The sequence below is a fragment of the Anomalospiza imberbis genome, chromosome 9, assembly GCF_031753505.1.
Source record: "Anomalospiza imberbis isolate Cuckoo-Finch-1a 21T00152 chromosome 9, ASM3175350v1, whole genome shotgun sequence".
NCBI lineage: Eukaryota > Metazoa > Chordata > Aves > Passeriformes > Viduidae > Anomalospiza > Anomalospiza imberbis.
Window position 1 is genome coordinate 22608086 of NC_089689.1, and position 26397 is coordinate 22634482.

The 26397-nt window shown below is 56.0% G+C and overlaps 2 protein-coding genes across 3 annotated transcripts; one reads left to right on the top strand and one right to left on the bottom strand.

Moving 5' to 3' along the window:
- Positions 1 to 813: 813 nt before the first annotated feature.
- LURAP1 (leucine rich adaptor protein 1) lies at positions 814 to 6736 on the top strand. The gene is made up of 2 exons (XM_068198635.1): positions 814 to 1074; positions 4094 to 6736. Exons 1-2 carry the CDS (start codon positions 874 to 876, stop codon positions 4781 to 4783), a joined length of 891 nt encoding a protein of 296 aa, XP_068054736.1. The 5' UTR covers positions 814 to 873; the 3' UTR covers positions 4784 to 6736.
- Positions 6737 to 14005: 7269 nt separating this feature from the next.
- Positions 14006 to 25659, bottom strand: LOC137478652 (uncharacterized). 2 transcript variants are annotated; one of them, XM_068198640.1, is made up of 3 exons: positions 25525 to 25659; positions 24385 to 25424; positions 14006 to 14525 (listed from the first exon to the last, which is right to left on the bottom strand). In XM_068198640.1, exons 2-3 carry the CDS (start codon positions 24860 to 24862, stop codon positions 14350 to 14352), a joined length of 654 nt encoding a protein of 217 aa, XP_068054741.1. In that variant the 5' UTR covers positions 24863 to 25424; positions 25525 to 25659; the 3' UTR covers positions 14006 to 14349. The 2 variants fall into 2 exon arrangements, with proteins under 2 accessions (XP_068054741.1, XP_068054742.1); XM_068198641.1 differs by having other exon boundaries at positions 24385 to 25639.
- Between the last annotated feature and the right edge of the window lie 738 nt (positions 25660 to 26397).

Below are 26397 nucleotides of genomic sequence, written 5' to 3' on the forward strand. Positions count from 1 at the left end.
CAGTGCCATGGGCCCACTCCCACGCTCTGGGAAAGAAAAGCAGCCCAAAGTCACAAGCAGACGATAGATCCTGGACCATCAGTTGTCACGGAATGGGCCTCACTGGCCATATGTGCCAGCAGGGTCCCTGGTGGAGAGACACCCTCCCCACCAACAGCCCCATCCCCGCCATCCGGGTGCAGTCAGCCGGACACGGGGAGCAGCACCGGGCCAGCGTCCGACTGGAGCTTCCCGCACCCCTGGGCAGAGGAGCTGTGCCAGCGGGAGGCCGGGCGCCCTGCGGGGAGCAAACCGCTGGGCCTGGCCGGGATGTGGAGCCCCGGCAGGGCCAGGGACCTGTCTGGAGCACAGCGCGCCCCAGCAAGGCCAGGCAGGGCGGAGAGAGGAGCGCGGAGGGGCCCAGAGGCACTCGGGGGGCGGAGGAGGTGAAGAGCACCCAGGCGCTCCGGGCGGGGAGGGAGAGCCGGGTGTCTGAGGGCGGCAATGAACGGCGGCGGGGAGAGCGAGACCCAGGCGCTTCGGGACCGCGGGGAGGCCGGGGAGGGCCGGAAGGCGTGTGCCGGCCGCGCTACTCACGGGGAGGCTGAGGCGGGGCTGGGCTGGGCCGGGCAGGGCAGGGCCGGTCCCGGCTCGGCGGTGCCGCCGCCGCCCCGAGCACCCTCCGCGCCGCTTCCGGCGCCGCAGCGACACCGCGGGGGCGCGGCCGGCGCTGGCCCCGCCCCCGGCCCCGCCCCGCGCCGCTCCGCGCGCCCCGGCGGACCTCGCTGGTGCGCGGGCAGGTGGCGGCGGGGGCGGGGCCGGGGGCGGGGCCGCGGCGGGGGCGGGGCCGGGCGCGGGCCGCGGTGACAGCGCGGCCGCCGCTGCCCCACCCGCATGGAGGGCGGCGGGGAGGCGCTGCCCGCGGACCTGCGGGACCTGGCGGGCAAGGTGGGACGGCGCCCGCCCGCCGTGCTGCTGCGGGGGCTGCGGGCCGACACCGCCCCCGCGCCGCCCGCGCCGCCCGCGACACCCGCACCGGCCCGCGGTGCCCACCTGCCGCTCGCCGAACGCCTCCGGACGCTCCGCCTCGAGCTGGTGAGTGCCGCGGTACCGGGAGCGCTGCCGGCCGCCCCCTGGTAACTGACCGTCCCAACCCGCGGTCACCGCAGCCACCTCGGGCGGCCGCTTGCCACCCCCGGTGACAGTCCCGAATTGTGCTCGCGCTCTGCCTGCATTTTGGGGAACCCCCCTTGCTCCTCCGTGTACGCGTTAACAGCCCCCAGCTCATACCCCTTCCCCGGCCGCTCTCTGCCCCCGGCCCACGCAGCATCCGCCCCCAGGGGTCCCCCTCGACCACCTCCGTCCTGCCCCGCCTCGCACCCCCAGACTCCGGCTCCGTCGGGGATCGCGGTGTCCGGGATCACAATTTAGGGCAGGGACCTTCGCCAAGGGCATGGTGGTGGATCTCGTCTCCACCGGGTGTGACCCCCAGGGTGACAAGGCACAAGCATCGCTGGGAGCTTTCCCGGGCTTCGGTTCCTGCGGGGGCTTCTCGGGTGGCTCGCACAGGGTTGTGCTGCGGTGGCAGCCTTTCCCGGGGACCGTGGGAGTGCCGATGGCAGCTTTCTCGCCTCCCTCTTTCGTGGAGGGAGCAAAAACCGGCGATGCCTGCGCCTCCGGGAAACGTGGCGAGGTTGGGCAATGGGTTCAAGTGCAGCTGGGGGAAGGGACTCTCCCACGCATGAACATGCCGAGCGGGTGAGAATGAGCATTGTTTCCATAGGGAAACGGGCTAGATACGCCCGCATCCCTGCGTGCCCCCGGGGGGCTGGAGCACCACCCAGCCCGAGCCCTCCGCTTTGGCTGATTCAATATTCCCATCGGTGCAAGAGCTTTCATCCTCCCTCTGCTTTCATCCGCCCTCTGCACCGGCTTTCTAGGCTGCACCCTGACCGGAGGAGAAAGGTCTCTGGGGCAGTGCGGTGTTTGCCCTGCCTAGGTGCAAGCAGCCTCAGCCTATGGCCAGCAAGGCCTGGCTTGTGCCGGGCATTATTCACCTTGGCTCAGCAAGGCATTTCCTTGCCCTGCCCTGGCTCTTCTTGCTGGCCAGTGAGGAAGCAGGGACACTTCACACCCCAGTCAGCAGCTTGGGATTGGAACCCAGGTGCCAAAACCCAGCACAGGGCTCCCCTCATTGCCCCATCCCCATGAACAGGGACCAGAATTGCCCCCCAGCAGCAGGAAACCAGCAAACCCAATGCTCAGAGGATAAGCTGGCCTGGGAGTGGGCGGTGGGAGGAGAATTTAGCAAATTCCCACTCTCGCCTCCTGATCTGAGGAGGAAGATTTATCCCTAGGGCTAGATATCTTGAAAGAAGAAGGCGCCTGAGGTTTCTTGCATGCTGGGGAGGGGAGCAGGGCTGTATCTGCCCATGGAGAGCGTGAGCAGGAGTGTGACAGTCCCCTGTACAGCCGTCCTTGGTGCGAGGTCGTGCAGTGAACTTCAGTGCATCTGGAGGAGTACAGAGAGCAGCCTGTGCTGGATCTCCTCCCACAATAACCATGACTTGCTGGAGAGGGGGTTTCTTGGAGTGCAATGGGGAGGTCAGGCTGGCTTGAACTATCAGCAAATTGATGGCTAACTCCTTCCAGCAAGCAGTATGGAAAGCAGGGAGTGTTATCCCACCCTCTGCTTTTGGGTTGGCTCCCTGGGCATCTCTGACAGCTGCAGTTCTGCACGAGGCAGAGAAAAATGGGGAACCCCCCCCCCCAGGGGTTTCCAGCTCTCCTCCTCCGTCGTCTCCCTGCCAAGGCCAGATGCTTTAGCAGTGCGTGCAGAAAAAGTCCATTGTAGGCAGTTTTTTAAATAACTTGCCTAGAAAGGAAATTTCTGTACTTGGAAGCTGGCTCCTGCTCCAATCCGGGCACATCCCTGCTATTTTTTATTTAAATCCAGCTTGAGGAGCATGAGGAGGGGGTGGGAGGGCTGGTGTTGGGTCTTTACAAATCTTTGACCTTTTTTTTTCTGTCGTCTGGAGTGAGAGGTGTCACGTGCTGAAATCCTGGCTGGAGTTTTCCCAGGCTCTTTCCTCGGATGCTTCTATGGCTGTGCTGGCTGTGGGACCGGAGACAGGGATCTCAGGAGACTGTGGGGTCACCCGTGGGCGGGCAAGTGACTCCCAGGGTACCGGATGCTGAGGATCGGGCACTGTGCTTAAAAATGATCCCTGGGGAGTGCATGGATTTCTGACACATCTTGCTGATGCTGGGCACAGGATGTGTGAAGGAGTCCATGGGCATCTGCAGCACACAGGCTGCCTGTACGTGCCCTGCAGTGGGTTTTCTCCCTTTCCCCCCATCGTGGCCTTATTTCCTTTCCTGGCAAAATATTTGCATCCTGTGTAGGGGAAATCCAGTGGCTTTTGGCGGCCAGTATCATACAGACAGGAATGTCTTGGCACACGGGGCTTTCCATTAGGAAAACAGATGTTTCTGCAGCAACTGAGGTTTGCAAAGAGCTTCCCCAGGCTCAGAGGGGCAGGAGTCGGTGAGGCGAATGGCGTGATCGGCAATGCCTGTCCTCCTTGTCCTCCCATTTTGGGAGTGATTTGGGTCTCCAGATCCTGCCAACATTGTCACCAGGCTTGGTTCAGACCCTAGAAGGTGAGAAGTAAAGGCATGAAGGGACCAGCCTGGGGAAGTGCTGGTGGTCCAGCCAGACACTTGCACTGAGCAATGCCTGATCCTCTTGCCCTGCCAGCAGCCTCCCAGGTCTTGGAGGATGCTCTGGGATCAGATCGGCATCCAATACCTCCAGTTCCTTGCTTACTCCTTGTTCCCACAGAAGACAGCAACACAAGTGCCCTGGATTTATTTCCCTGAGGGGGTTGGTGGCTGGTGGGAACCATAAGTTGTTGGTTGCTGATGGTAGTGTCCCCAGGTCTTGGACAGGGCCCCTTGGGATGGTTCCCTGCAGGGTGTTCTCCCATACCATGCTCTTCATCAAGCAGCTTAGGAGCCCTGTGGCCACCACAGTGACACCTCTGTTGGGCTGGGCTGGGACATGGGGCCCCTGGGTCACCTCAGCCCCCCTGTGCTCTCTGTCTCCCCCCAGGCTTACCTGCGAGCGGTGGACGTGAAGATCCTGCAGCAGCTGGTGGTGGTGAACGAGGGCATCGAGGCGGTCAAGTGGCTGCTGGAGGAGCGGAGCACCCTGACCAGCCGCTGCAGCAGCCTGGCCAGCAGCCAGTACAGCCTGGTGGAGAGCCAGGAGGCCTCACGGCGGGGCAGCTGGGACAGCCTGCAGGACCCCAACGACAGGCTGGACAGCATCTCCGTCGGCAGCTACCTGGACACCTTGGCTGATGACATGGATGAGTACTCCCACAACGCTGCTGAAACTGCCGCTGCATCCACATCGGGCAGAGCCGTGGCCAGGGCAGAGCAGGATTGGGTCAGGATCGACCTCGAGAGGGGTCTTGCAATGCAAGAGAAGGACACAGAGGAGCACGAGTGGCCCCACGTGGACTTCTCCCCACCTGGGCTGCCCCAGGAGCAGCGGTTTGCTAAGGAGCCTCAGGTGGCCAATGGGTATTTGGGCCAGCAGTCCCCCTCTCTGGAACCAGACAGAGACACCAAATCACCACCAGGGGCCAGGGAGAGGCTGGGGAAGGGAAATCCAGATGGGAAGGCTTGGAAAGCTGAGGCTGACCTTGAGAACTGCAAACTCAACAGCAAACTGCACCTGGAGTATGATGCCCACTGGCGCTGGCTCCAGTCACAGGATGATGTGACATTCTTATAGCCCGGGGCTTTGCCTTCCCAGTCCAGCTCTCCCAACTGCCCACTCTGCTTCATTTGTCTGTGCTTGGGAGAGTTGGGGTGGCTGGAAAGGGGGGCCAGGCTGGCTTGCTGGGTTGCAGTGTTCCTCTGATGGCCTCAACATCATTTGGTGATGCAGCCATAAGGGACTGGATGCCTGCCCTGCAGCACATTTTTGGGAGAGGATGGGTGAAGCGGGTCCTGGTAGATTTAATCCTTTGCTCTAGGGTGTTGCTTGCAGGTGGATGGATGCCCCTCTGTTGTCCTTGGTGGTGGTAGTGGTGGTGGGGAAACCTGGGACAGTGGTGTTCTTGGGATCTCTCCCTCTAATCCTCAGCTTTGTGTGTGCAAAAACTGGGGACCCTTCCCCCAAAATGACTACCCTGAGAGGACAGGAGACGCTGCCATGCAGCCTCAGCTTGGTGGCACCAGCATGCTCAGTGTGGGGCAGGATCATCAGCAGGGTATCCCTGTTGGATCTGCTCATTTCCATCATTGTCTTCAAGGCCAATGTCCATCCAGGGCAGAGCAGACCTGGGTTTTGGCCCCAGCACATGGCAGATGCTATAAACCCCTTCCCTGCAGGTGAAGCCCTGCCTGGTTTAGATGCCTCTGTGAAGCCAGTCTGAGGTGGGGCTGGGGGGCCTCTGCCCGTGCCCTGCGGAGGAAGGATGATGGTGCAGACTTCCCTATGTGATGACATGAGAACGACAAAGCGCTGGGTGGGAAATGGAAATCCAGTTCTCCCAGTGTGTTCCTGGACTGTCTTCCACCTTGGGAGCAGTCCTGCAGGATCCCCGGGATGTGGCAGCACACGGGCAGCCTGGCAGTGCCTGCAGGGCTCGGACTCAGAGAGGCTCCCGCTCTCCCCTGACACGGTGTGATGGTGGGGTAGGCTGGGTTTCTCTCTCTGTGTGATGAATGGTGCCGGGTCTCTGCCTTCTGCCGGCAACCAGAAACATGAGGCTGCTCTGTCTCTGTCTGGGGTGGATTTGCAGTGACTCTGCCCTGGAGACATCTCTGTCTTTTTAACCTTGGCTTCTGCCTGTGCCTTTTGCTGTCCCCACCATGCCTCCCAGCACGCCCCTCGCTGGCTTGTAGAGCATGGCTTGCAGCTGGAGCTGTGTGAGACCTTGGCAGGACCTTCTGCCTTCACCAGATGATGCAGGAATGGAGCATCCTGATTCAAGAAGCCAAGCTCTTCCACATTTGTGGATAAGCCTGGAGTGTCCTGACTTCAGAACCCATGGGTACATCTGTCCCCAGCCAAGTGCTGTGACGGCTTTGCTGTCACCATCATGCTGTTGTTCCCTTGGCTGCATGGGCCACAGCTTGGATCTGTCTGTGCTGGGATGGCAGGAGTGAGGACATTGTCTCAGGATGACACTGGGAAGCTAAGAGAGAGGGAGGTGACTGGCTGTGACTTTCCAGATGAGAGATGTGAGCTGGCTGTGGTTAGAAACGTGGTTGGGTGCACAACAGGTTCAGCTTGGTGTCTCTGAAGCAGCACCTTCTGTGGAAATTACCCTCTGTTCTGAGAGCCCCGAGCACCCTCCATTCCCCTGCAGATCCTCAGAACCTCCCTGGATGGATGTGGAGAGCAGGACAATACCCAAAAATCTCAGAGATGGCACCTGATGAGGACCTGGGTGAATCCCAGCAAACTGGGAGTGGGTTGTCCTATGCAACAAGGATCCATCTGCCTGCCCTGGAGCAGCTGTGCTTGGCTTGCCATTGCCTGTGAGTAGCTTGTGGCTCCCTGCTGACACTGAGCCACCGTGCCCCCAAGGCTGGCTGTCCCCTGCTTTTCTGCTAACCCTGCATGCAATGAATCAGCTGGGGGTCCCTGGGGGAGACAGGGTAAGTCCTTTGGCACTGTTAAAATAATTCTCAACAAAAAATAGCTGGCTTAATAAATGTTTGTGTTTCTCCCAGGCCATGCTGTTGGTGCTTTGCTGAGCTCACCCGTGTTTCTAGGGAAAGGGGAGAGGCTGTAGGATGGAACGGCCTGGAGCCTCTGGCAGCCCTGCAGAAGGGCAGGTTTAGCCTCAGCCCTGAAGCAGGCACAGTCCAAGTGTCTGGGCATTTGTCCCAGCTGGGTACCAGGGCACATCTGCTGGGAGCAAGGATGACTGTATTGATCTCGGCTGGACTGTGTGTCAAACAGCACCTTCACCCTTTCCTGCCCCATATTTCCAAGGAAGATCACTTTAGGTGTTTGCTAGCCCTGTGAGCTGTGCTGTAGTCTTTGCTTCCTGTGTTCTGCAGTGGCAGCTTTGGCTCCCATGGCTTCCTCCACCCAGGAGGTGCAGCATCTGGGTGTAGAGCAGAGACTTCTCCAGCCCAGCCGGGGTGGGGGCAGCACAGCTCTGATATCAGACTGTTGGGATTTGCTCCTGGGTGGATCCCTTTAAAACCACTAGAGCCGGTGCTCATGCAAACATCAGCTTTTCCAAAGCAAATGCAATCGGCTTATCCAGCCCTGCCATCCCAGCCTCAGCATCCCTGCCGGCTCACGGCCTTGACACCGTGAGTGTTTGCAAATGGGGAATTGGATGCTGGAGCCAGCAGGACTCAGTACGATTTCCCCAGTTTCTGCTGGGCTGAGGTAAAAAATAAAATCATGAAGAAAACCTTGGACATAAAATGCCCAGCCTACTCCTCTTACAAACCTAGACCTCAGCAGTCGGATAACCCTGTATTGCTGCAGAACTTTTGCTGGGGCTTCCCTGGGCGTGGACTCTTCAGCCTGGCTCACATCAGCCCAAGGTGCCCATAGTCACAAAAGCTGTGTATCCCCCAAATCCCAGCTCTTGGAGCTGGAGGGGTGGATGGGACCTCGTGGTTGTCTCCCTGCCCTGTCTCTGGGCTGCCTGGATGAGGGATCACCCACCTTTGGGCTTTGCCTAGGCACGTGCAGAGCCAACGTCCCAAACCTGCCCTGGGGAAACACCCAGGGACCTGTGTCTGGCTGAAAGGTGGGTGCAGCAATGGGGTGCAGAGCACCTATGGGTGGGAAACAGCCCACAGCACGGATCCACAGCCTTCCTCCTGGTCTGCCTGGCCCTGACCCTGCCTGCTGCTGCCCTTGAGCTGCTCTTGGGCTGTTCAGTGCTGGTATCAGGTAAGAAAACAAGCAGATAAAGCAGGCAGGATCCCAGCCGTGCCAGAAAACACCCACCTCTGTTACAATAAAAACACCAGCCAGCCAATTTTTTTTTCCAGATATACACAGAGATTAGAGTGCCTTAACGAGGCAGTAAAACCCTTCAATAGCTCTCCTTGCTCGTTATTAAAATGTCCCCTGGGGTTTCCCTTGCCTGCGTGCGGCTCAGCTCCAAAAGGGCCTGTCCCCAGAGCAATGCAGCCATTTAAGCAATTTCTGTTAGTTCCTGTGGGGAGGAAGCATGAAAATATCCTTTTCTCAGGGAAAAAAGAGCACGGTCCCCATGGTCGGAAGGGAGGTGGCTGAACTCTGTGGCCTTTGGTCTGGTGGCCCTGTGGCCCCCCATCACGCCATGGGCTCGCTGGCATGGGGAGCATCACTGTGGGGTGACCCTGGGAGTGGGTGCAGGGGGTGTGTGGGTGCAAGCACAGCCTGTGGGGCTGGAGCACAGTGCTCCCACCCTCCTCTTACTTGGAGATTGACCTGGTTATCTGTAACCCTTTCTGGGGAGCAGTGCTGTGAGCAGAGCTCTGGTTTTCCACTGCCTGACCCATTGCAGACAGTTTGGGGCAGGACAGGCCAACAAATGGGACAGGAAAGGCTAAGTGTAGCCCCCAACCTCTGCTCTCAGGCCACCCTGTTTTGACAGTGGGGATGTTCTGGTGGTCTCCTGGGCAAGGCTGAAGTGTTGCTGATGGTTGCAGCAAAGTGATGATCCCCAGATCCCCAGGAAGAGCTCCATGATGCCAAAACTGCCTCCAATTTAGGACAATTGAATTCAGTCCAGTCCTGTGGGGCATGGTACCCAGGCTGGCCCCAGCAGCCAGCTCTTCTCCAGCCAGCACCCCTCATCTAGCCTGCTCCCCACAGTGCCCAGGAACCCCCAGTACTGGGTTAAATCAGCCCAGTGTAGGATTCTTGTGTCCTGAGTTTCCTGCTGGCTTCCAGCTTTTCCTTCCCACTGCCCCAGGTTCAGAGGTCTCCAAAGAACCTCCTACAAGTTTTGTGCAAAGAGGAGAAAAAGAGACATCCCCCCTCCGTGCCTGTCTTCTGCTGAACCTCTACAACACCCTGGAGAAGCCACACTGGGCAGGGGATGCTGTGCCCAGGGAAGCTCAGACACTAAGTGGGGTCTGCAGGTAACCTCCTGCCTCCTCTCCACCTTTGGGAAGCCCCTCCTGAGATTCTTGGTGTCGGCAGCTGAGTGACTGTGAGGCTGCTGCATGGGGGTACAAAGTCAGAGTGTGAACCAGGAATGAGCTGAGCCTTTGGGAAATGCCTCCCCAGGCTGTTTGTTCCCTGCCAGGGGCTGGCAGCAGGCCAGGCCTTTGCTTTGGAGAATAATCCGCTGGCTTTAGAGCTTCCCAGCACTCCTTGGGAGTGAAAAACAAGTGTGACTGCTCAGGGCCTCGTGGGTGTGTGGGCATGGCTGGGTGACATGGACAGGCTCAGGACTTCATTCCCTTCCTGTAACAGCCCAGCTGAGGGGCTGGGGGAGGGAGTGGTGGCACAGCTGTCCCCTTCCTCCTCGCTGGGTGCTGGGCACCCCCTGGCCCATCAGCATCCCTGATATGCCACCTTCTTCCCACTTCCATCACCCATTGCTGGCAAGAATCCCCCTAACCTCCCACACAGGACTTGGATCTGGGGATGTCTTGCTCAGTGCCACCCCAGGGGTGACAACCAAAACACGTGTGTGCCCAGGAGATCAGTGTGCTCCTGCCACCAGCAGCTCTGCCTCGGTCCCCAGCAGGGAGCAGCAGAAAAATCTGAATTGCTCTGCTGAGAAATTAATCTTCTTTCCCTGTCTTAACCCAGCCTGACCTAGAAGAACCACCACCCCCCTCCCCGCGTTGTTTTTTTTTTTTTTCCTCTGTGGGGTGTTTAAAGGGAAAATTACAGCAAATGTATTGCAAAGAAGCTGTGGGAGACAGGGGCCAGACCTCCAGCAGGACAAAGTGGTTTTAGACAGGATTTGCCAGGCTGGCCTCTCCTGAGACCCTCTGATCTGGGGTGGGTGGGCAGAGAAAATTTCACCTGCCCAAGCATGGGCAGTAGAACAAAAACAGTAAAAGGTCAAGAGCTGTGTTGGGTTCCTCCTGGCAGGGTGCAAAGTCAGGGGGACTTTTGGCTGGAGAGAAGTAAAAGCGGAGCTGCTGGAGAGAGAAATGGCAATGGGAACAAAGCGGCTGCAGTGCTCATGCCCTCCCTTTGTGGCTGTGGTCCTGGGGTGGTGACAGGGACTGGAGCTGGGTGGAAGGACAGCGATGACCACCAGGACAGCAAAAGGAGGTGAAATATGCCTCTCCCAGAACCTGCTCCTGCCCCACACCAAACCTTCCACCGCCCCGCTCTGCATCCCTTTCCCTCTGTCCCTTCATGCCCAGGGATAAAGCCTGGATGGCTCAAAAGCCAATCCTTGGCTTCGGAGGCACAGGCTGGGTAAGGGAAACCAGACACCCCAACACCAAAATGATCCTGACCAAATGCTGAAGCTCACATCCTGGGGGTTACATCCAAGGAAAGGTTTCATCTACTTTAAAGCTCATCAGCTGCCCTGTGAAGGACTCTGCTCCTGGGCTGAAGGGCCAGGGTTAGGGTTAATCCTGCTCCTTCCTTCCCTCACCTTCCCTTTTGTAAAGTTGGGGGAGATAGAAAGGAAAGAAACCTCCAGTCTCCTCTTGTGCCTGAGGACTTCCTTGTGGCTGTGCTGTGGGGTTGGTTCCTGTTCCACAAGTCTTGGAGGAGAGCAGGGAGGCCAGGCAATTGTTCTGGTGCTCATCCATGTGTCTCTGTATGTCTGTCTGCCTGTCCCTCCTTGCAGCACCTGTGGCTGTCCCACCCCTTCTGAAAAGGGGTCTTGAGTCCAGAACCACCCCCAGCTGGGGTCTGTGCACTGGGAGAGGAGCAATGCTGGGAGCCAAAGGGTTTTGAGGCAGTTTTTGGGCAGCAGCCCTCGTTTTGGAGGCTCAGCCCTGTGTCTCGGGGCAGGAGATGCAGGCAGTGTGAGCAGCAGGGATTATGGCTGCTATAAAAAGCACCAGCATCTCTCCTCTCTGCTCCCTAAGGCGCTTAGGGAGGAAGGAGGGAATTAAAGAGCAACCTCCTGCACTAAAAAGATGCAGGGATGGGAGCAGTCAGAATAGCCTGGCACCCTCATGAGACCCCTTCCTCCTCAGCATCCCCAAAAATCCTCCCTGGGGCAAAGAAGCCCCTCCATGCTCTTCCTGAGTCCCTGCTGTTGGATCACCAGAAACTTGTCCCCTGCTCCGTGGTTGTGGGGGGCAAGGAGAGGGCTGAGGAGGACAGCTGAGCCTGGAGAGGGGGTCCTGGGGGGCAAGAAGAGCACATGAGGATGGCTGTACCATTTGCACGCCCCAAACAAAAATGTGGAGCACTCCCGCACCCTCACAGCCTCACTCATCTGCCTGGTCCTGTCCTGCCACCCTGCTTCAAAGGTCCTCTGAGGGTACTGGTCCTGTCCTCCAAAATGCAGTCAGCTGCATGGGTGCATGGCTGGACAGGAAAACACTGAGGTCTTGGAGGGACAGGGGTTGTTGCAGCCAAAAGCCATGCTCTGCCTCCCTTCCAGTGCCGGAGGCAAAATGGCTCCGGGGTCTTGGGACTCTGGCAGGCTCACAGTCAGCCTCAGAGCGCAGCACTAGTGTGGGCTCTGGTGACATGTTTGGGGACAAAGCGGGGGAAGGCAGGTGCCAGATGATGGCAATGGTGCAGGGATGGGGGGACGTGAAGGAAGGTGGTGTGGGGAACAGCTGTCCTCTCTGGTTCCGGCGGGGCCAGTTCCAAACGCAGCCACGGCGTCCTGCAGAGCTCTGGTGCCAGCCCTGGTTCCTGGCATTGCCCAGCTGTGGGAGGTGGCTGGTGTTTCCCCTCACCGTGGACACTGCCGTAACATCACCCGGTGCTTGGTCAGTCCTGGAGATGGACGCAGCACCAGGATCCCCCCTGGCGCCCCTGCAACTGCGGGATTTCAGAGAGGCTGAGGGGAGGGGGCGGAGGGCGCTCCCTCGCCGGCCCTTCCGCGCGGCGCCGTCCGGCGGACCCGGCTCCGGTGGCCACAGGAGGGAGCTGGGCTCCTTCCTTCTGCTCCTGCTCGGAGGACAGTGGCCTCGGGTGGCTGACAGCCGCGCCAGCCCTGGGTGCGAGTCGCTGCTTGGTGCAGGAGCATTCCTGGGGTCAAACCGGGTCATGTGGGACCCCAGACGTCTCAGGAAGGGAGGGAGAGCCCGGCTGGAGTGGAGGGGCTGCCTCCATGCTCAGCGAAGCCTCCACCCATCCCAGCGGCTGATGGGTGATGGGGCTGCTGTGCAGATGAGTCACTGGGCTGCTGCTGCAGCCGTGGGGGGACCCGTTGTGCCCAGGGAGTGGCATGTCCCCATGGCAGAGACCAGTCCGAGAGCAGTGCCACTGTGAGACAGTGTGTCACTGTCCCTCCTGGGCGGTGGCCAGAGGCACCTGGGTGACCCCGATGTCCAGCCTGCTGATGCTGGGAGAGCAGGGGAGCAAGCAAACCAGCCCCTCCCGGTACAACGTGCTGCCCCCAGGAACCTGGACCTTCCCAGTTTCCCCAGCCCAATGCCAGGTCTGGTGCTGTCACCTTGTCCCAGGGGTTGACAGTTACTGCGGGGATCATGCCCCAGCATCCCCTCGTGCTGTCCAGCTCTCCATCCCTGTCCAGCTCCCCCCACAGCCCCAGCAGCACAAGGGAAGCCTGGCAGGTGCCAGAGCAGCCACGCTACACACCCAGGTTTGAATAAACAAAGAAAAATGACGGTGGCAGAACACTGTCTGATTGGAAATGGTTAATTACGGGGGGAGGTCTGAGGTACTGTCCTCCGCCTTTGCTTGCTGAGAAGCCGACAAAGCCCCAGCGTGGGACTGCTGGTAATGGCTCTCATTAAAGCTGTTGGAGCAGCAGTTTGAAACCACATCCATTTTTCTTAACCACTTTCAGAAGGGGAAAATGCTGTTCTGGCCCCTGCTATATATGGTGTGCTGGGTACTGCAGGCTGGGAAAAGGCAGGAATTGTCTCCCTGAATGCAGAGGCAGAATTCTGGACCATGGCCTTTTCTCAGGACTGGCTCTGTGGTACATCAGTATAACCTTTTTAAAGTTCAGGGAAGATGTAGAGGGTAAAGGAATCTTCATAAGGGAGAGGCACAAGGAATGAGCTTGGTCCCAGTGCCTTCACTCTGCTACACAGAGAAATTATGGATCCTGGTTTAAAACCCTTACTGGGATAAGAGCTGATCTTAAACCAGCAATGAAGCCATCAGGATGCTCCGTTCCCCACATGGTTTGGGAACTTCCCCTGCTCTGGCTGGGAAGAGGAAGGCATCCAGGGAGAAGAGGGAGGTGTCCCTGCTCCATCAATGCACATGGGGCTGACCCCAGTACAGAGCCAGCAGCCCTTGGGGTGGCAGGAAGTTTGGGGGTGATGTAGGAGGTGGTCATGCTGGGATGAGTCTGAAGGATGCAGACATACAAGGGCTGTTTTCCCCCATGAAGAGATTTGATTTCATGCAGATGAGTCCCTGTCCTCCTCTCCAGCAACATTCCTGAAAAAGGGGTGGTACCCGGTCCCAACAGGGCTGCTCCCTGTCAGGGGGTGCTGGGCTCAAGCAGAGATGTGGTGGAAGGAATGTGATGGCCCTGGCTTGGCTACAGGCCTAGAGAATAAGGCTCCCTGGGAAGTTTGGGCTGTCACCCTACTGTCCCAGAGCCACAGGACACACCTGCTGAAAAGGGCTGTGAGCTGGAGCTGCAAAACTAAAAACAGGAGTGATGCCCTAGGCAGATCACCAATGTAGTGGGGGATTTAGCCCCTACTGACCTTTCTGTGCCTTTCTGCAGCTCCCAGCTCCCTGCTGTGTCCTGGGCCTGTCCCCAGAAATGCAGACAACTGCATTTCTCTGCAGCCTCCTTGTCTCCTTTGCCCTTTTCCCCACCCCAATCCCACGCCACTGGACAGCCACTGGACAGCCACACGCCAAAGGACCGCCTGGCCTCTCTCCAGCTCATTTCTCTTGCAAGCTTTGTCTGGTGGGTGCATTTTGCATTTGCTTTTTCTTTTTTGCTATTCACAGGGAACAAAGAGGGGGCCACAAACCCAAGGGCAGACGTCAGGACAGGGCTGACAAGCCTGGGAGAAGGGGTGATGCCACCCACCCCCACAAGGTCCTTAGAGGCTGGTAAAACCAGGGGGAGAAGGGCATTGCTCCACGGTGCTGGCTCTGCCCATCCCTTCCTCTCCCTGCCCGGTCCTGCAAGGTGGCTGCACTGTTTCACTGCTCCATCCTTCCACTGCATCCCTCTGCTCCATCCTGCTGCTCCATCCCGCCTGGCCTGGCCGTGGCGCTGGTCACGTCTGCTGTGGCAAGTGGCAAGTCTCGCTGATGGCAATGACCACATCCTGGGGCTGGCGCTCCCGGTGCCGCGGCGCCTCGGGCATCTCGCTCATCTCGTTGACGCTGTTGCTGATGCAGTTGATGTCGCTCTTGTTGCTGTTGTCATCTGGGTTGGGGCCAAAGATCCAGTCTGGAGGAAGGAAAAGCACAAAATAAGCCCCTGGTTACCTCCAGCTCTTTGCCCAGAGCTCAAGGTGTTGAAATTGCTTGAAAATTGCTGCCTCCTGCTACAGCCTACCTCTAGCTCTGCGTGCTTCCCCCTCCAGGAGTGTCCCTTGCCCACCCCTGCCCCTTCAGCTCCCTCCACTGCCCTGGTGCTGGGATCTCTGCTCTTCCCAGCTCTGGGCTGGTTTTCAGGCTGCTGTTTTCTGGAAGCCCTCCCAGCTTAGGCAGATGAAATCATCCTGTTAATCCCAAAAATGAGAGTGAAGTGCCTCCAAAGTGAAGTGTGCATCTGGGGTCTCTAGCAACGCATTTCCTAAAGTGGGATTTTGCTGTCAGACAGAGCAAATGATTAAATAACTATGTGTCATCCAAATGGGGCTGGAGACGTGGCTGGGACATGGCTTTTCTGCCTTGAGAGTATATTACAGCCATGCCAGGGCCTCAAATCCTCCATGGCAGTTTTGGGGCTGTGCTTCTTGCTGGTCACCAGAGCACGAGGACCTGGCTCTGAGCTGATCCAGCCACTGCCACAACCCTGGGGGTGACTGATCCCCCTCCAAAATACAGTGTCACTGCTGGATGACAGCGTGACTGAAACATCCCCTGCAGCACAAGGGATTGCAGCTGAGTGAAAGCAGGCAGTGCTGCTTCCCAAACAGCTATCTTTTAAAAAATTTGGCTGTTTGGGCAGTGAGAGGCCACGGCCCACTGAGATAGGAAGGCACCAGCAGTGAGGATACCTAAGCTGGGGAAACCCAGGTGAGGGGAGAGTAGCTCCAAGAAATTGTGGCTGTGGGGAGTGGAGCACCAGCACCCCTCTGCTTTAGTTCTGCTACCAAAATAAAGCAGAGGTGGCTACCAGGAGGCAGACAAAAGGACCAGCCGGTTTTGTTGTTCCTGAGGAACTCTGCTTATTTGCCACTGGATCTCACAGAATACAATTTATCTCCTTTGTGCTGTGGGGTATTTTCTGTCCCCATAGGACATTCCAGTTATGGCTCTTCAGTAGAGGACACAGGTTTCCTGATGGAGCGGGGGACACAGAAATGCCATCCCAGTGAGACGACGTCATTCTCATGGGCTGTGGAAAAAAGTTTTGCAGCAAAACTAGGACTGAATAATGACAAATGCCAGGGTGGGATTCCAGGTGTGAAGTCAATGGAAGATCTCATTTCTCGGCTCACCTGTGGTGGCCAGACATTTCTCCCTCCAGGTGTGAGCAGAGACACAGGAATGACCTGTGGGCCTCTCTGTGCTCAGGCTGTGCACTGTAAGTCAAATCTTTTTTTGTGAGACCTAAAGCTTCTCTCTCTCTCTTTTTTTTTTTTTTTTTTTTTTTTTTTTTTTTTTTTTTTTTTGAGAAAAGCCAAAAGATTTGTTGTTTTTGCAATACAATATTTGAATTTTCTCCAGCCTGAAGCCATTTGGCCACAGCATCCCCAAGAGAGCAGAACATGACTTTCAGGATGATGCTCATGCTCTGGAGCCAGGGTAGGTGACCACTCTGCCAGGGGAACTGGACAGGGAGTGGAGGGGTTTGTGCCCCACTGCCAGCATGGGCTGGCTGGAGGAGAGGGCTGTCCCCAAGGAGGGTAGAGCTCCCACCACACTGGGCACAGTCAACATGTCCAGAGTTACTGGTTTTCCTTGGTTTTCCTATTTTCTTCTCCTTCATCACTGTGCTAGCAGGGTTTGCTGGTTGTCCAACAGGAAAGGCAGGAGAAGAACCACCACAGCTCCCTCAGCCACCGCAGTGCTGGCAAGAGGGATTGGGAACTCAGCAAAGAAGTGTTCCAAAGGTTTTCGGGGAGCCCTGCATCTGCCCCGAGTCCCAACCAGAACATTTAGCTTTCACATTCATAACCCACCTGAGGCTGGGCTCCCCATCACAACCCTTCCCCAAGGAAAATCAGCTGAGCCCAGAAGGCTCATTTAGGGATATTTTTTTCCTTTACAGCTTTGATTTTGCTTGGCTTTACTGGGTTTAAACTAAAGGCCAAACACTCCACCACCTTCTCTGTGGTCTGGCCCTGCCTGGTCCATCCCAAACAGAGCCTCTTGCCCCCAAGACCTTGCAGGCTCCTGCAGCCCCCACACAGCTGCTTGCCATGAGGAGAAGGCGAAGGCAGTTACAAGATTGCCTCCTACAAATACTGTTAAAGTTCTCAGCTTGCTTTCCTTGACGTCAGCCATAAAACTCCAGTGGAGCAGCAGGGAAGAAGGGGAATATCCTGTAAAAAAAGGCGTGATGGGTCCTCAAATATCCTGGGAGCCACTGGATAAGGATTGCTGTGTGCAACAAGAAGCAAAAAGCATTGCATGCCTGTGTGTAGGGGTAAGTGGCATCTGGTGGCCAGATGATGAACCCCTGGTGACATTTGTGGGCACAAGAAAAAGCAAGAGCTGGATGAGGCACTGTGGTAAAGGCAGAGAAATGCAGGGGATGGGTGTTTTGGGAGAGCACCAAGGGCACCAGCAAAAGCCATTTGCATGGGAAAAGTGTCATGGTGCATCGTCACCAAAGGGGATGTGGCTGGCCGGGGTGCCTGGGAAAGGTGGCTCATGTGAGGCTGCTGCAGTCCAGCTCCTGGGTAAGAGCAGGCTGGATTGTGCGTGCTAATCCGAACCACTGCTTCCCTGGGAATTATTTCTGGTGCCTGCTGGATCTAATTACCCAGTAATCTGCAGGAAGATGTAATTAGGCTGTCATTAGAGGGTATTTACTGCGATGCCTTTATGATTTGACTGTGTAAGTAAGGAGTGAAGTAATTACACAATTACATGTTATTTGTGGCCATTTATGGCCTGTAACTTCAGCGTGTTGCCATGTGTGGAAGAGGGGAGCAAGGCCCCGTGGTGCTGGCAGAGGATCTCCTGCCAGCAGGACCCTGGAGAAACAACCATAAAAATGTCAGCGCCCTCATGTCCCCTGCCAGGCACCGCCAGCTCCATCCCAGCCAGGCTCCATCCTCCCCAACTTCTCCCCCTGGCTCCTCTCAGTTTGAGGGTGAGGAACCAAGGTCTCCCGGGGTCACCCATGGCATGTCTGGGGAGGGATGAAGGAGAAGAGAGAGGAGACCTGAACATCTTTGGCGCCAATGGGATTAAACCTCGCTCTGATGCGGAAGGAACTTTGCTGGGGATGGGAGGCACAACCTCACGTCATGTGCCAACACAGGCTGGAAACCCTGGATAATGAACCCTGCACAGGGGTGTAAGGGGGTGGCCAAGGGCTGGGAGCCAAGGGGTGGTGGTGACTGGCCAAAGGGAGCTGCAGCCCTCAGCACCATGTCAGGTATTTCTCTCTCCATCCCTTACATCTGGCAGGGAGGATGTATGAGCCACAAAAAATAGACACAGCGAGGAAAACAAAATCCTCTTTTGGATTTAAATCCACATATGGATTCACACAATCTCCAGCCAGAAGGTGAGCAAAGTTAGGCTGATGACACCTAACGGATCTGGGACAGCTACAGGCACAGCTGGGATGAGGAGGGATCACACAGCGTGCTCCCGGGGCAGTGGCACATCCACATCCAGGACAGTCAGACTTTGGAGATAAGAAAAAGCATTGCCTGGCCCTACCCAGCCACTGGAAGGAGCTCGTAACACATGCTGCAAAATCCAGGGCATGCACACGGGTGTGTAGTTGAATGTCTTGGATAAAAGAGAAGAACAAAGGGACTTTCTCAGCCAGGCTGGGGAGTAGCATCTAACCCAGAGACACCTCTTCCTGCTGGTCAGGTGCTGCTGAAGCTCAGTGTGCCTGCTGGGGTCTGCAGGGCCAATGGAGAGGTGGGAAGTGCTGAGATGGGGCAAGATCAATATGGAGCGATTGATCCAAAGCAGCCGGAGAGAGGAAATAGAGCCGACTGGGCAAATCAGGAGCTGTGGAATAGCAACTCTGTTATTATTATTATCCCCAAGTAGCAGAGTGACGTGGCACAAAATGCCCCTGCACCTCCCTGGCTCTGTCCTAGTCTTTGACAGCACCCCTGGAAGCAGGACCCCTGGGATATGCTGTATTTTTGGGGACTGAAAAACACTGGGGTTGCCCAGATGTCACAGCGTGCCCTTCTCGTACGAGCAGCATGAGGACTGGTCCTTGCTCAGAAACCCCTGACAGGGCAGGCAGCAGCCTCCTGTTGTCTGGGTGCAGAGGGGCACAGAGTTGCTGTGTGCCCAGTGTCACCCCAAGGGGGTGGCCCAGTCCCCTGCATTTATTGGTGGCAGGGTGGGATGTCTATGAGGCACTTCAGCTGCTGAAAAAGAGACTTCCCAAGCAGAAGAGCAGAAGGGGGTGGGAGAAAGGGCTTGAAATTTAAATGCAGCCTGGTGAGTGAGACATTCACAGTCACTGTAGAGATGGAAACAGGAAAGGAAGGGGCAACATGTTCGATGAACAATCAAACTCGTGCTCTAGTTTTGCTTTAAATGGAGCTGGGTGTGAAAGCAGCTGCTAAAAAAGCTCTTTTCCCATCAGCAGGAGCAAAAGCACCTCTTTCTTTGAAACAAGTCCTGACCCAGCAATCACATTGTGCTCTGCAGCAAGGCAGGGCCAGCTCTGGCCGGAGCATTCCTGATGGACATGAGTTCAAGGGTATCCCTCGTGTCTTTGACATGATGCAGCAGTCACAGCTGGATGTCGTAGCTGTCTCATTTGTAGGACACACTCTACTTATTCATTAGCAAAATCAACAGATAACTCCCAGGTTTGTCCTGACAGAAAATCTGTGTCTGCCCCTGGCAACAGTAATTTGTTAGAAACCCCACCTTTTCCCCTCAGATTTACTTCTTTCTAAACTAATTTGGTGTTGGGGTTTGTTCTTCCTTCCCTGTTTTGCAGAAATTTTTCGGCTTTGCTATGATGGCTGAGTCAAAATTGTCCTGCACCCCAAACAGCATGAGCACTCTGCTTTGCTGATGGACAGGTAAGGACACTGTTCCTCTGCAGAGCTGTCACCAGCATAAAGCATCTGGTGGGAAAAAGGGTGACATGGAAAAGGCACTCAATTAATTATGATATTCTCTTAAAAACACCTTCTCTGCATGCACCAGAGCAACCCTGGACCAAGCCTTCATTTGATCCCAGTCCCATCCATCAGGCAGCATTGCATCTCCAGAGAATGGGTCTCTGAGAGGTGGTGACTCAGGTGTGGTAGGTGGGAGGCAGGAATGGTCCTGGGGGTGGATATTTGCTATCCATATCTTCCAGAGGCAGAGTGAAGGTGACCAGAGAGTGAGGAGCCCTGCCTGGTCTCAGCTCAAGGAACACCAGTGCTTGCAGGGCAGCAGACAAACACAGCCCTTGCCCCCAGGACCTGACACAGCCCATCCCTGGACCACATGATGGCAGGAATGGGAAGGCTGCTGTGGGATGGTACATCCCTGAGGCCTTGGTCAATGCCTGGCAGTGTGTTCTGGAAGCCATTCCTCTCCTCCAGCTCTGAACTCCAAAGGTTTGGCCTCAAATGCAGCTGTCCTGGAGTGGGCCCTTTTTGTAGGGCCAGACCACAGCCCCAGCCTGTGAGGGGGAGTGGTGAATTATCCTAAAGCAGCCACTGCTTCCCTAAACAACACCTCAGGAACTCCTGATGCACCCCCGTGCACCAGACGGGAAACAGGCAGGGGATCACTGTGAGAGGTGGGTTAGAACCGAGATAGAAAAGCAGAAGGGAACCTGACGTGGTTTCTTCCCACAGCTTTGGGAGGCAAAGGAATTATCCTCAAAACAGAGCTTGAAAAGAAGAGGTATAAGTCCTCTCTGATGGACCTAAGATGCTGTCTGCAATCCCTGCCATGGGCTGAATTATCCTCAGAGCTCTGTGGTTCTTTGTGGAGCAATTAAAAGTGGATCCCGTGTCCTTGCAGGATCACCCAGCAGCTATTTTCAGCATTCATGCACAGTTTCTTTGTTCAAGGAGATCGTTTCCTAAAGAAGCCTGAAATGTGGAGGTTGGAGATAAGGCTGAAAAACAAAAATACGGCTGATGGGTCAAAAAGGCAAAGAAAAGAAAGACCCTGCTCCAAGGATGGTGTAGAGTTTTGAGCAGTCCCAAAACCATCGACCAGCGCAGTCCTGCCAGTGCCAATGAACCTGCCCTGCCTTGCCCCAGCAGGGCATCTGCCTTGGGCCCATTCCCGAGGGTAAAGTTTCCTCCAAGGTCTCCTCTGGAGATCAGCAGCCCAAAGGAGACCTTGGCTGAACCGGGTGACAGCAGCCAAGGTGTCCCTGCAAGGCATTGCTCCCACGCAGACCATCAGGCCCTTCCCGTGTGGTTCTCGTGCAGGAGCGAGATGCTTTCCCCTTTCCCAGCGACCACACGCGTGCAGTCTCCATGGCAACAGATTTGTTTCCAGTTAAACTTTTTATTTTTTCCCCCTTTTCCTCCTTTTTTTTTTTTTTAATTTTAAACAAGAGCGATATTCAGCGAGCTGCTGGGGACGGAGGAGGGAGGGCGGGCTGATTCCCCAGGATTGCAGTAATTAGGCGCCTCGTACGTTGGTGACAGGCTTGTCATTTGCCAAGCCAGCTCCTCTCCGCAGCGCCGGCTCTGGCAGCTCTCCAGCGCCTCAGAGTTAAGCAGCTTTCCAAACGCTTCGACCCAATTCGCCTTAACTGGTGGTGGGCTCTGAGCTGTGCTCACGCAGGAGCCTCCCTCCCACCCTCCTCGGGGGCCTCGTGTCCAACCCCAAGCAGAGACATCTGATGAGTTTTGGGAAAGCCAAACGCGAGACTTGGTCAGCTCAGAGCAAGCAGGAGGGACTGGAGAGAAATTAGGGTGTTTGGGGCTCTCCTTGGCCAGGTCTCTCCAGGAAGAGCTGAAGAGGGGCTCTTTCAGAGCCCTCTTATCCATATCCAGGTGCTCTGCCTTCCTACTCTCCAACAATGCATCTTTCCTCCTTCTCCAATGCAGCCTCCCATTTCCCACTCCTCCCCAGCCTGCTGGGCATCACAGCAGTGTTCATGTCCCCCTGGGGATGCCTGGGCAAGCTCTAATTGATTTTTTAAGAAGCACCTGCAAGAGAGGTGTCAGTGTCTCAAATACCCATTCAGATTTCGCAGGGAGAAAACCTTGGCAGCATCCCGAGAACCCCTTCACCATCCAAAACTGAGCCCAGCACCTGCTTCTCATTGTTCCTGTGGGTGCAGGAGGCTGGAAGATGCTTTGACTCCCCAAGCCGTGTCCGACAAGCTGTTATTGTGGAGTCAATCATCCCTGATGCCTCCAAGTGACTGTTTAAAGCAGCGATTAACTATTCCCACTTTAATCTCCCCGAAACAGGCTCCAGCCCTTTGGCTTCTTATTTCCATCTCTCCTTGTATATTTCTGAACATGATTAGTGCAGAAACGCTGATAGCAGAGGCTGGAGCTGCTGCTGAGTTTATAAACCCAGGCATTGTGTTAAGGCACCTAATAGAGCAGATTCTTATTTACTGTCCTTTGGTCTCTCTGTCCAGTCCCTAAAGTAATTTTATGCAAACTCATTCAAATTAAACCCCTTCTCTTTAAAGGCTGTTCCTTGGCAGTGTTAACAAACACGGTCTCGTCCGCTCTCCTCTGAGGACTGGCTCATTTGAAGTGTATGAACTGTGGGAAGATGGGCCTGGAGTGCTAACTAGGATGAGCTGGAGGCAGCCTTCGGCACTGAGGGATGCTGCTGGAGTTTGGCAAATGCCTTTTCTTCTCTGCCTGGAGGGGGAAGAAGCTCACATCTGGATTTCTGACCCTAACTTGGAGAGATATTACCTCCACCCAGGGCAGGGAGGATGCTTTGCCCTCAGCAAGAAGTGTTAAACTGGGAAAAGGCTTCTTCCAAAGTGGCAGGAAATGGGCAGACCCCAGTGCTGTGCCTGTGCTTGTCCAGCCCATGGGATGGCTGTGGTCCTGTGAAAGGCTGTGGAAGTCCCTTTGCAAAAGGCTTTGCAAGAGAAGGGGCCCCCTTCTGACCTCATCCCACGCAGAGGCTCAAGTTAAAGGTCACCAGGGAACAGTGGTGCCGAGTTGGAAGCAGCACATATGGGACCCAGGTACCCCCTGACTGCAGCTGCAGCCCTCCTCCGTGCCTGGAGGGACATGGCATTCCTGTGGATTTTGCCCTGCTTTGCAGTACCCTCTCAAGGGGTGGTTTGAGCACCCACATCTGTGCTCTCCTGCATCAGGGGCCACAGCAATGGGGAAAGGGGTGTCTGCTCTGCAGGGGCACTGGGACTGCCCTGGCCCCTGCCTCGGGGGAGTTTCTAACCTGGCCTGACCTAGTCCTTGGAGCTTCTTGGGGCAGGAGTGGGTATATTTTTAGAAGCTGTCCCCACTGCCTACCTTTGTGGGGAAGGCAGCATTAAATCAGATGAGCACAGCCCCAGCAAGCTGCTGATTAAGTGTTAAATTTAACACTTTAAGACAATATATCTCTTTCCTTCCATCTGTAGTGAAGACAAACTCCTCAGCAGCAGCTCCCTGCTGTTTTCTTGGCTCAGCCTCATGTGAGACCCCAAGTACTGCTCCCTGCCAGGAGGTTTGACCTTTCTTGTCCCAAATAACCCCCCTCTAAATCCCTGTGTCCTGGATCTGCTGGCCCTTGCCCAGTCATGACCCTCTGCCCAAAGGACTTGGCTTGCCCTCCCCTCAGCAAGGCAGGCGTGCTGCCCACCCACAGGCACTGGTTGGAGTTTTGGCTGCTCTGTGTCTCCTGTGTCCCAGGAGCAGGGAGATAAAGTGGAATCATGAATGAACACGTGGATTTTGTTCCAGATGAGTGTGATCTCCCTCCCCCTGCAGAGATGGAGCCTGCAGGGCTTCAACCCTTACTGGGGGTCAGGCTCAGAGCAAGGCTGTGCAAAGGGATTTCAGCCTCACTTTCCTGTGCAGGACATTGTTCCCAGAGCTTTTGGGAGGTGTGTACATCTGCAGGAACCAGGAGCTTAAATCCCTCTGGGGATCCCTTCTGGCTCCCTATCCAAGCTGGAAAATTGTCACCAGCACGCTGAAGCAAGTCCCTGACCCCCAAAAGGACACGATGGCTGTCAGGGTGTAGGGGCCAAAAGTACCGGGGATTCAGATGGGAATTGGGCATATTTGCACTCCCCAGCACGACCAGCCTTACAAATTATGGGGCAAAGAGCAAGGGTATCACTGAAGGTTTGTCATAAGCAGCCAAGCACCTCTGCCTGACCACAGCAGCCAGGAGTGTTTGTGCTCTCAGCCCTGATGGTGAGGGACAGCATTCATCAGCAACAGGATGAAAAGAGGAGGAAGCCAAATAACAAACCCTCTTTGGGCTGTCATTGCGTGGATTTGTTGCAGGGGCTGTGATGGCTGTTCTAAGGCAACCAGACTGCTGAGCTGTGTTTCCTAGGAGTTTGTACACTCCCTGGTGTCTAATAAGGGGTTAAGCTTATATGGCAGATTTTCTTTCACTATGCACTGGTGGGTTGTTATCCTGTGCTCAGGTATCTGTTGCCATGAAACTTTTCGTATTGGAGACCTCTAATCCAAGCTCAGTTGAACCTGGCCAAGGGATTTTACAGTCATTTGGCAACACAGACTCACGCGCACACATTTATGCACATGCACACAGGCACAAGATCTGCTCCTTGAGGAAGGGGGCTAAACCCAAGGATTTTCTCTGGGAAGATGGTCAACACAGAACTCAATCTGGAGAGCCCAGCACATTAAATAAACTAACACTCTTGCAAATGTGAAAGGGTCAGAGCTTGGTCTAAAACCCACCCAAATCAAAGGAGAGACGCAAGGCAGCACGTCCAGGCTTGGCACCAGGCTCTTTTTGGCCACAAGTACACAATGCATGAAGCCCACACTCACCTACAAAGTCGTAAATGAGGTCCTTGATGAGATGCCCGACGATGGCATATGCCACTGCCACCACCACCAGGGCTGCCATGAGGAGGTAGAGGACAGCCTTGGGCAGAGGAATGGCGTCTCGAGGAGGGGGTTTGTACTCCTTGTAGAGCTGGTCATTGTCCGAGTATGAGTACTGGAACAAATGGTCCAGGCCAGCTGTGAAGTTGCTGGAGTTCATGGACTGGCTATTGGACAGGTAGTTGTCCTGTTCGGGGTCCTGGAGGACACTTACCACCGAGCTGGTGGTGGCTTCCACTTGCTGTACCAAGTTCAGAGTCTTGTTAACGCTGGGGAGGATTTGGGAAAGGAAAGCGCTCCAATCTTTGATGGCACTGATGTTGCAAATAATCATAATTGCAATGAGGAAAGAGGTCTCCAAGCTCAAGAGACTTAAAAGGGAGAGAAATAGGTGAGAATTGCTGTGCTTACACCAAACCATGTACTGCAAAGCGGGCAGAGAAGGTCTGGATGGGGTACGTTTCTCATTTGCAAATTCTTACACAATCCGGTAGGGATGTATCTGTGGTATCTCGGTCTCACTCCTGGAAATGCCCACAGAAAACCCCTATGGGCATGAAGCTCGTCAGGAGAAAGTAGGTGCTGGAATGATTTTGACCGGTATCATTTTTGTTCCTCAGTTGCCTGTCCCTTATGACACTCACCGATGAAAACCGGAGAGACAGGATCCTGTAGATATTTTCAGTCATCAGGAAAAGAAAGATAAATTGCCCTTCTCCAGCTTTTTTTTTTTTTTTTCAGAGGGGATGGTCCTTGGAGAGACAGAAATCCCCCCTTGGCACTACTCCAGGCTCGGTCAGGCTTAAGGTGTGCGGTGCCGTCCTGGCTCTCCCGTCTGCCCAGAGCGTTCGCAGAGGAGAAAAATGTTCAGACCCCACAAAGTTCAGCTGCTCCGGTGTGTGACGGGGCCGGTGGCGCGCAGCTCCTGGCCATTCCAGCTTGTCTTTCAGCAACTTCTCTTACCGGCATCTCCCGATCGATTCCTTTAAAAACAGAACCAAGTCAGAGACAACGAGCACGCCGGCAGAGAGCCCAGCACCCGGTTCCCAGCCCAGTCCAGAAGCGGCCGGTCTCGGGTTTTACCTTAAAGACTTTTCCAAGCGAACAGATCCTCTCTCCCGATGCTCCAGCTTGTTTCATTCCGGGCTGGGCTCCTGCGGGGCTCCCCGCACGCAGCCGCCGTTCCGCTGCCGCTGCCCGATGCCGTGTGCGGGGTGCACGCGTGTGCGTGTGTGTGTGTGGACACTCCTCCCCGTTCTCTTCCCTTCACCTGCCGCCCTGCCGGCTCTTCCCAGCCTCCCCGGCTCCAGCAGCGAGAAGGCTTAGCTGCCGGGAGGTTGGCTCCAAAACTCCGGAGCGTGCTGGGAAGCAGGCGATGCGCGGCGGGAGCGTTGGCTCACCTCCGCCGCTGCTCCCCGCGGAGTTAATCCTTTCGATGACAAAAGATGAGCTTTGATCCGTCTGCTGGATGTTCGCGGGGAGGTGCAGGGGAGGGTGGGGAGCAGCCGGAGCGCTCGCGTGGGTAGCCCAGGTCCAGCCGCCCGCGGGCGCTGAGCTCAGCCTTTGTCTGGGAGCGGTGCCGCCGGCAGGGAGGAATCACATCGCGGGCGCTGCCGGGAGCGGGGAGGACATCATCGATCCCACCGCCAGCATCCCGCTGGAGTGATGCTCCCCACAGCCCCGCTCCCTCCCCGGCAGCCTCCGCCCAGCAAAGTTTGGGCATTGGAGGGACGACTGGTTTGCAGAGAGCACGGAGGGTTTGAGGCTGAGCTCCCTCGCCCTCTCCCCTCCCTGCTAAGCTGTCTGTGCCAACTGGTAAGAGCCAGCCTGTCCTTGGCCACCTTGGTAATGGTCTTAAACTGGTCCATGTTCCCTACAAATACATCCCATCTGCCTTAGTGGTGGGATCTCTGGGATCACTGAGTTGCTGCCTTGGTTTAAAGGCAGTGGGACATA

Excerpts from the sequence above, each read along its gene's own strand:
- LURAP1 (XM_068198635.1), top strand. The coding sequence starts at position 874 with ATGGAGGGCGGCGGGGAGGCGCTGCCCGCGGACCTGCGGGACCTGGCG. Across the intron at positions 1,075-4,093 it reads GGACGCTCCGCCTCGAGCTG|GCTTACCTGCGAGCGGTGGA; the intron begins GTGAGTGCCGCG and ends GTCTCCCCCCAG.
- LOC137478652 (XM_068198640.1), bottom strand. The coding sequence starts at position 24,862 with ATGGTTTGGTGTAAGCACAGCAATTCTCACCTATTTCTCTCCCTTTTA. Across the intron at positions 14,526-24,384 it reads CCTCATTTACGACTTTGTAG|ACTGGATCTTTGGCCCCAAC; the intron begins GTGAGTGTGGGC and ends TCCTTCCTCCAG.